The sequence below is a fragment of the Mya arenaria genome, chromosome 7, assembly GCF_026914265.1.
Source record: "Mya arenaria isolate MELC-2E11 chromosome 7, ASM2691426v1".
NCBI classification, from domain to species: Eukaryota; Metazoa; Mollusca; class Bivalvia; order Myida; family Myidae; genus Mya; species Mya arenaria.
In genome coordinates, this window is record NC_069128.1 from 15,380,968 (window position 1) to 15,390,815 (window position 9,848).

Below are 9,848 nucleotides of genomic sequence, written 5' to 3' on the forward strand. Positions count from 1 at the left end.
AAGCAAGTGATAATATGGAAATAATAAGAGGGATGAGACTGGGAAAGCGGTTAGAGTGGGGGATGTGGACAAGTCAGGATAGCTGGTCAAAAGGATTTCTTTGAGCATGATATAGCGGACAGGTGAAGAAGAAAGGATTACTCCACATTGGGGTTATCGACAATGTTTGCGGAGAACAGATTTTCGTTAAGTCTGGTACAGTGCATACGCAGTCTTGCATTAGATATTCGATCATTATCATTATATGTTTGGAGTTGTAGTTATTGTTAAGGCTAAACTTAAATAAGGGCAACGATATAGAAGAACGAACATTTTCTAATTATAAAGCATTCCCAGAAGATATGAGTGATGGCAAAAGATGGTATATAGTTATTGTGGTTACAAACAATATTCCGAAGGTAAGTAGAGTTTCTAAGAGTGTACGAGTTTGTTTCTCCACTTCGGGATGGACAAAGTGTTTTTGATACGTAGGTGTAAGAGAATGAAACCTCTTGTAGAATAATGTCAGTTTATTTTAAAGCTTTCTTATCACTTAGAGATTCAAGTCTCTTTGCACCGGAGATAATTCGTGCCGCTTCGTTTTGTACTTTTTCTAGGACGTCTTCATCAGCTTGAGTAATATAACCCCAGACAAATAAAATCTGCATATTCTAACAAGGTCTAATGAAAATTGTGTAAAGCACTTCAAGATATTTCCGATCAAGGACGAATTTGAATGATCGCATGAAGTAACTACGCTGCCAGGCGTACTTCTTGACGGATTGGATAAGTTCAATGTTGCGCAAGAACAACAAATGAGGGCACATAAACGACATTTCCATACGCACCTAACTACATCAGCTTCTCGCCTTAAAATACAATATTCATGTTAATTAATTGGTCCCCTTTTGTTGCAGAGATCGGTGGATAAAGTTTACACCAAGGAAACCGCTTACACTGAGTGCATGGAAGTGTTAAATACCACCGCTTATCAGATGTGCAGCCAAATACCAGGACTAAATTTCTCTTCCTTTATTGAGCACTGCGTCCTAGATGCCATTGTAAGTAGGTTGATTTATTTTTCAACTTATAATATTGTTAAATAATCTGTGAGTTGTGCTTGTTCCTGTAGTTGCCGTTGTTTTATCATAAAAACGATAGTTTTTAGGTATGTGAACTCAAAACAAAGTTTAGGCATATATTAAATAAGACAAACATTTATTCATATATTTTTTCTAGTACTTTGTAAAGAAATCGGACACAGACGTTACCTAAACGTGTGGAAATAACCACAAGTCACAGTTTTATTTACTCTCATCATATAATACAAATATGTATTTTGAGGTCATTAACATGAATAATACAAATGCTGTATACAAACATGTAAAAGAACAATAATATATATTAACCAGGCTGTATGGTTAGTAATGTAATACTAAGTATGTACAAATATAAGAGTTTGAGTACATAAACAGATATTTATAAGGACAGTGGATGATATAATTTGTGAAATAAAGTAATTTTGGGACATATACGCATATAACCAGATAAGCATAAGACAAGAATTTTTGTTTTGAGAAACCGGGTCCATATTCACTATTAACATCCTGATTCTGAGTTTTAGACAGGGGTCGAAAAGTGAATTCTTAAATGTTTTAAGATTTCTACAATATTACTTGTTGTATGCCATATTGTAGAACAGTTTCGTTGGTTACAGAAACAGCAATGTTTTCCATCTTTGCACCTGTAATAGCATTTTTACAACAACATTTGAATTGTGCGTTTCTAAGTCTGAGTCTCAGACCCAAGACGATAGTAAATATGGGCCCTGACTTTTGTAAATGCACAAATGAATATTATGCCTAAATATATTAAACTCCACGTGTTTACAAAAGCAATTGGGGTAGCAACGGAAATCATGCTTGCTATGATATATTGAGTTATGCCCTATGCCAGACGGCCAATAACACATGTTCTGGTTGGTTTTGCATAGATAACACGCGTATGAAAGCTAATGTCTTTGAAACAGTAAGGGAAGCGCTATGCTGAATTAATAAGATTACTAGTAACTGATTAAAAAGTTCATGACAATAATAAATAAATAAAACACGTTTCTCCAATTCGCCAAAAGCAACAACAATTGTTCAACATAGTTATTTGTTGGTGAATTGGAGAAACGTGTTTTAACTATCTATTATTTCACCTAAATATTTCGGAATATGCAAATGACAATAGAAATAAAGAAAACAGATCCATACAAAACAATGAACAGAATTTCATTTGTACCTTTTTTAAACAGTATTATAGTATGGATTACCACATATATTCATTGCAAATTACATATCTTTAATTGCAATAATGCTGGAATTCACAACATAGTTGTGTTTTATCTGAATAACACGTTGTTTATGTTCATGCTACTATTAAAATGCAACGTTAAATTTAATAAACAAAATTAACATTTCAGGATTCAAATAGTATGTTCTGGGCACAAAGTCATTTAGAGGGAATAAAATCAAAATGTGTTTATGAAGTAAAAGCTGAACAGCCACCTCCGCCAGAAGCATTCGAAGGAATGACTTTTAATGTTAACGGAACAACGATAACGTTTGAAAATGACACGAAGCCCAATATTACATTTCTGAGAGCAGAAACTGTTCCTGAACTCAGCGAAGAAAATCTAAAAGCTATTGAGAATATTGTTTGTCAAAATGAATGCAGCGGGAACGGCAAATGTGAAAATGGTAGGTGCAATGTGGACATGTTTAATACCATAACGCGCCATTATCTTTTGCATATTTCAATTCATCGAAGTATCGATGCGATTAAGCTTGAAAATACATTCCGAACGTTTGGATACGTTATTAAATGTTTGCTTTTCTGTGTGAACAGAGGCTTACTTGTGGCAAGTATTAAATTACACCACCAGGAAAATATAAAATGGAGTGCCACTAGTAGACAAATCAATGGCCAAAAGTTTCAGATGATTCTGACTCAGACTGTTAACCAATTGAGAAAATTATCTCAATTCATATGTAACGCGACAAAGTTTGTAATAGTATTATTATGGTACGTAAAACTAACGAACAACAACTCGTGGTATCATAAAATATAAGTCGTGATATCTAGATTATAGAGTGTAGGGTGTGGAGTCATTGGTTTTTGTTTGTATCAATAACTTCGTTTTATTTTGTTGTAGGTACGTGTGAATGTTATGCGCCTTTCATTGGTACCGATTGCTCGATAGACTCATCTGCACCTCCGGAAATGTTGGGAATACCGGACGAAGGTCTTTGTGATTTACAGCAAAGGCCGTGCAATATTATTTACGTCCTGGCAGATGACTTTGTTGACACTGAAAACTTGACGTGTAAACTCACAACCTTTACGGTATTCCTGTTTTGCTTACATTCAAAATATTACGATTCATGGTCAAGTTTTCAAGAGCCTCCCATAATAAATTGCGGGTATGAAAGGCCAAAACCAAATAGGAGACGTTTTATATATTTATTGTTTAATGGAAATTTGAGATTCAAAAGTTTGCAACCGTTTATCATTTTTCCATTGCCAAAATATAATGTTTCGATTTTTATCTAATCATTTTGTGGCTTCCTGGTGTTATCTCTGCAAATAAGAACTGAATTCAAAAAAAAAATGAGGTAAAATTCACTTCCTGGTTATCATTTATACTAAACAGTGAAGTCACAAGGCATTGTTTCCTGTGTAGTGATACATATTATAGCATCTAAAAGATATGTTACTTTTGCAAAACTACTATTTTGGTGCTATTTTTTATCACATTTTTGGTCTAATACGGTATGCAAATATCTTTCAAATACGGTTATGAAATTATATATAAATATTTGCAGCTTAAAATATGTGTTTCATATCCAAATGCTTAACACTATCAAAAACAATTTCTTCCTCCATTAATTAATGTACTTAAGTTACTTAAAGATTATGTATTTATAAAATAAGTGCATGTGTATTGCGGCAAGAATAAAGCTTTCTTAATTAAAAAATGCATGTAGTATAAAAATCATTTTGGCCCTTAGAAATTGTTGTTTTGAGTTATTTGTATTGATACTGTTGCAATTGGATTGAATTCGATTTTGTCGTGAAACAAATAAATAAAAGTTCCTAGTCCAAACCAATTATGACATCAAATTGCTCTCCACACATTTAAGATCAATTAGTAAAAATCATAAAAACTCATATCGGTCTAAAAATCAACATAACGATCTTATATTGATCCTGTTTTAACTGTACTTAAGCTTGCAATAAACTCGGTTCTGTTTAAGAAAAATATTGGAAAATATTGGAATTGATTACAAGTTTACTAATAACACTAAACAACGGCGATTATTTTATCCTTATCCATTTCAGGTTACTCCAGACAGTATTACATATGGGGATATCGTTTACGTTAGAGCACAGATTGGTGGCTTCTTTGAAGTGTCATGTTCAATAGCAAAACACCGAAAAAAGCGCTCCACTATTTCACCAAATTTGTTTCCAAATGACGTCATAGCAACTGGTTACCTTGTTGGCATAAGCAATACAAATGAAACTGACAGTTACAGCGAAGAGGATTCTGTTGTTAATTTCGATACGGACTGTGTTCAATGTTCGAAGATAAACGGAACAGTTTCATGTGAAACACTGGTAACGTAAAACCTTACTATTTAACTAAATTAAAAATCGAGAGTCTTCGCTATTTTTATTATTTAAAACGAACGTTGCTTTGAAATGAGAAAATAAAATCAATAATTCTTTGAGCATGACATAGTCAATGTTAATTTCTCTAAATTCACAGTGGCATGATTGTTATCAAATATATATGAAAACTTATGCAGCCTGGATTTTGCGTCAGTGACGGACGATGCTACGAGGTTAATGAGACACACCAGTGTTTAAAGTGCTCAATGAATTCAGATGAAACGTTTTCCTGGCAGCCAGGTAATTTGTCAAATTGTTTGCAATATGTACACGTTTACAATATACTTAAAACACTTCAATGTTTGTAATCTTATAATCGTTTCTGAGTAAAAACAACCCATTAGAACGCATATGTTCTTGTCTGAAGTGTAATTGGAGTTGACTTCATGTATATACAAAATACGACTTTTTCAAAATTCTTCGTTATAATTCAGGGTGCGAAAACAACACTGCAACTCTCAAACCGGGTATAGAGACGGTTCCGACTACTGGTGACGACACATGGCTGATACTAGCTATTGTTAGTTCCGTCATTGGCGTGCTGATATTGGTTGTCGGGGCAGTCGTCGTGAAAAGGTAATAAAGAAACAATAGTATGTGCTGACAATAACCCCTTGCTTTTGAAATACCTTTGACTTTGGATAGTGAAACGTTGTTCCTAGGTTGACAACTTGTGAAAGTCGTTTGGGTTTGTACATCACCTCGTTCTACTGAAATATTTCCGAACCGATGACTAGAGTGTTATTATCAGATCATAAACCATTACACGTCAGATGGCCGGTCCGTCGGTTTTTTGTCGATTAACATACTTGTGTGCACGCCATATCAAAACAAAACACTGACCCGACGTCATGACGCTGGTTTGATTGGTTGACTTCGAAAGGGGGGAATATATATGTATACATTGCCTTAAGGATAAAAGAAATGGAAATGAACAAGGTCACGTCCTCTGCTTTTGCCAAAACCACCTTTGTTGTAATTATTTGTGCATATAAATAAAAGTAATAATGTTTGTACTACTGAGCAAAAATAGACTTTTGTATATTTCGTTTAATGCTGTTGTTTGTATCTAATTTATAGTATATTTCATTATAAATGTAGAATTAGCAATAAGGTATATGTTTTAGATTAACACATTGTTTTTTTTATCATTTTTGTTAATACGTTGTTCTTTCTTTGCGCAGGTGTAAGAAACGGAAGGAAATGAGTCTAAACACTCGGAGTAAAAATGCCCAAGTTGGAGACGTTATTCCCATGGGGTGAATTTAGGAAGACTAGTATTCCCGCGGGTTGACTTAAGTAGACTAAATCCCTTTGGTGAAATTAAATAGACTTGTTGTCCATTGGGTGAATTGAAGTATACCAGTTTTACTTTTTTCCAGAGAACTTCGAGTGACTTTCAAAACGTTGAAAAGCGTATAAAAACGATTCACGAATTAAAGGAAATAAACATATTTGTTATATATTGTATTCACTTATATTGTTGTTTACTTTGTTTGTTTGATTTTATAGATTTGCATGCTATGTATGGTATACGCCATGTTTTATTTTGGTATAAACTTTTACAACTTTAGCTATGTTTGATTTGTGCTTTTTGATGTAAGCACGCCCGTTGATGTAATACTAGTATAAAAACAGTAATAATGATTGTATATATTTAATAATAAACTTTTTTGTTCACTAAAATAATTAAATGAGTGTCTGTTTCACATAGAAACAATGATTTTTGTGGTATGTTAGTCGCTTAAATGTTAACAAAAAAGGTTTTAAAATGTGTCGATCTTCATTACGATACATATGGCATGTAATGTTTTAAAAGAATAATCGAAATTATTTTTAATAGAAATTTTACACTCTAAATAAAGAAATGAATTGAAAAAGAGAAAATCTTTCCTAGTCTCGAGATTTGACTGTTATTTCAGTTTTTTTGACAATTAATCGTTCATGAAATGTTTTATATAGTTGAGATCATTAAATATCTCACTCCTCTTAGTTCAATTTTTATTATTAAATTGTTATTACTCATAAATATATGTATACGTTACAACTCTTTCTTGAACAATTTGTATTACTCATCTGCTAGTCAGAGTAGGAGGTCGATAAAAAGGATAACTTTGATCAATGTATGTTAACCTGACCTGTGAGAAATAAAATAAACAGTTGTATGTCAACAATGCAAAGTGGCCTTTAAGGCTTTAAAAAATAATATTGTGTAAATATTGCATTAAAAAAGGAAAAACAATGCTCTTTTTTGTTCATGATTATCGTGTTTACCTGTTCTAATTATAGCATTTCATATAAATTATTCACTTTTGATTTACAAAAGTTTGGTTACATGCCCGTTTTATAATTTGAGTAAGCTTTATACGTTATATGTGCATGTTTACTTTTTTAGAAGATGTATGTTCAATACATAAATTTTGATGTAATATTTATTATCCGTTTGATATTATTTTTCACTTTGAATTTAAGAAAGATATTATTTAATCTTTTAAAAAGTTAAATCAAAATTTCAACTCATTTATGCCTTCAATTGTTTAAAAATGCTTGGATTTCTAACGTGTTTCACTCGTGGTGTTTAAATTATGCAATTATGTTATTTTTGAAATCAATTACAATTGCTGTAAATACCGTTTCATTCTATTCTTATCGTATTGCTTATGTTCATCACAATGCACACGTTATACTCCATGACAACGAACGATTGTTTGTTATGCATGTATATATGCTAATGTATAATTTGCATTTATTTATTTGTATCAAAATATATGCTTAAACATTCGTCACATATTTATTCATATCCCCACCATAAAAAAAAACATCAATATCATTACAATTTTAATGTAACTACATTTTACATGAATGTAATGTGTGGTTTTGAGTTGCTAAAGTAACTAAAACGTGTCTCATCCCATTAATCTATTCCAAGTTGCTATGTACGTTTTAACAACAGCCTTTATTGTATGTTTATGTGCCTTAATTGAACCCGGTCTAAACGTTTACAATGCGCAAATTCATGTGAACACTTGTGAAATGCAACGCATTTGTACTAATTTAGAATAAAGGTTACAAGCTGTAGTTGTTTTATTAAAATATATAAACACATCATAAACAAAATTACGTTGTTTAGTTTAGCAAGCTTCTGAACAATTGGCTCAGTGGTACAAATATTAGATTAACATCATCCTAAACGGTAACATTCTACGGAATCTGGATTATCAAGTAGAAAAATGACATACATTTATAAAATAATTGTTGTATTTATATAAGGGATGCAAACGAATATTCGAATATTCGATTGAACGTTTGGTATTCGAATGTCAAAATCGGTATTCGAATATTCGATTATTTTGTTGTTTTTTGTGCACTTTTTGCCTACAAATGTGTTCTTCGTCCGTCTGTTTTACAATGATTGGCCCTTAATGCCAGAGGTGTGAACTTAATGACACTATACACGCGTCATATCGGATATATCGTCGGGAACTATAAACAGTCCCCGTAATTTTGCATTTACTGGCTGTTAGACAAGTGACATTAAACACATTCCAATTTTTTTTGGTACATCTAAATGACCATGCCAATTAAGGGTTTAAGAGATTGGCCTTTATACCAGTGTGTTGTTTTCACTGCTAATCAAGCTAGGCGATATTGCTCAAATCGCCTTGATGATAGGAAAGACATGTGCTAGTTTTGTGCTTTAATCAGTTTTCCATGTTTCGATAAAACGTTCTTGCATTGAAACGTAACTGTATGGTTTAACGTTTAGGATATATGTCTTGTATTGTTGCACAATACATAAGTCAAAATCGACGTTTGGCCATGGTGTCGTTTCCTTTAAATATTTTTCGTAAACATTTATACTAGAACGAGGCTGCAAGTCACATGTTGGCGCATATCGTCATTTAACGTGACCGGGAAAATACGTAATTCCCGGATCTTATTTTGCATTGTTTACAAATATGAACACACAGGAATTGAAATCATTCGATTTGTCTTGTTAAAGATGTATCCCTTTTCTTGGGATATATTCTAAAAATGAGAAAATTCAGAGGCTAATTTGTGGAACAATAAGTGTCCGTCGCGTGTAAACGATACGACAATGAAGGGTAACAGCGCCCCGACTTAGTTACTACAGTTAATAATAGTTTAAAGCAATTCTAAAAGGTTCATTTAGGTATTCGAATATTCGATCGAAAGAATTACCGAATATTCGAATATCAATTTTGCCATTCGTTTGCATCCCTAATTTATTTATATGTTTGCAAACACATGCAATCCTTATTACATTCGTCACATATTTATTCATACATAACAGACAAATCATTGCTTCAATCGGGTAACTACATGGAAGTCGATTATTGCCTGCACCATCGCATTGCCTGAAGGATCTAGAATTCCGGTTCCTTTGTTAGCTCTCACGAGATCATCAATGAAAGGTAATGAGACCTGGCGACGTACAAGGTCACCATGAGGTAACGGACACTGAGTTTGTCCTCTGCAGTCACCACTGCATTATCTTTATGCATTGCTCAACGTCAAGGCACTAAGTGACAGGCCGGGTCGAACTCGTATGGATGAAGGGAAAACGTAACGTAAGCTTTGAATGAAAATAGGGCATTTATTAATGCCATAAAAGTGTTTTTATGAAATATCGTAAAATAACACATAAGTGTCAATATCATGTGTATAATAACATTTCCCGAAATACATATCTGGGTGAAAAAACCGCCCTACTAGAAATATAGTTATCTGTAAAAATAGTGCCTAACAAAACTTGTGAAGGGAAGAGAAACAAAACACTAACAATACAGATATATGGTAAGAAAATATGAAGAAAAACATTGATAAATGATGTGTTCACAATTAAATGTAACATTAAAAACAGTTAGATCAGCTCATTTCTCGACCATGTAAACTGACAGATAATTAAACGGAAGGTGGGGATGGTGGTGGTTGATTATGTGAAAACTGTGAATTTCATAAAATTTCATATATACGCATAAAAATGGCGTTCGACAAAAATGTGCAGTGCAACATTATTACAACCATCAGATTTGAATCGCGTCACGCACTCTGAATTTGTCTACTTGTACAGTTTGAAGTTATAAGTTTTATGAATGAAATATATATCATGTTCTTCACAACCAGTG

The 9,848-nt window shown here is 32.9% G+C and overlaps 1 protein-coding gene across 1 annotated transcript in view; it reads left to right on the forward strand.

The window, feature by feature from the left end:
* LOC128240889 (uncharacterized) overlaps positions 1-7,695 on the forward strand; it is a 33,245-nt gene extending 25,550 nt beyond the window's left edge. The window contains exons 13-19 of the mRNA XM_052957875.1: positions 897-1,040; positions 2,447-2,723; positions 3,179-3,369; positions 4,366-4,644; positions 4,836-4,938; positions 5,133-5,274; positions 5,883-7,695. Of these exons, the coding sequence (XP_052813835.1) occupies positions 897-1,040; positions 2,447-2,723; positions 3,179-3,369; positions 4,366-4,644; positions 4,836-4,938; positions 5,133-5,274; positions 5,883-5,961 (1,215 nt within the window). The 3' untranslated portion in view covers positions 5,962-7,695. The remainder of the gene's footprint in view (positions 1-896; positions 1,041-2,446; positions 2,724-3,178; positions 3,370-4,365; positions 4,645-4,835; positions 4,939-5,132; positions 5,275-5,882) is intronic.
* The last annotated feature ends 2,153 nt before the right edge of the window (positions 7,696-9,848 follow it).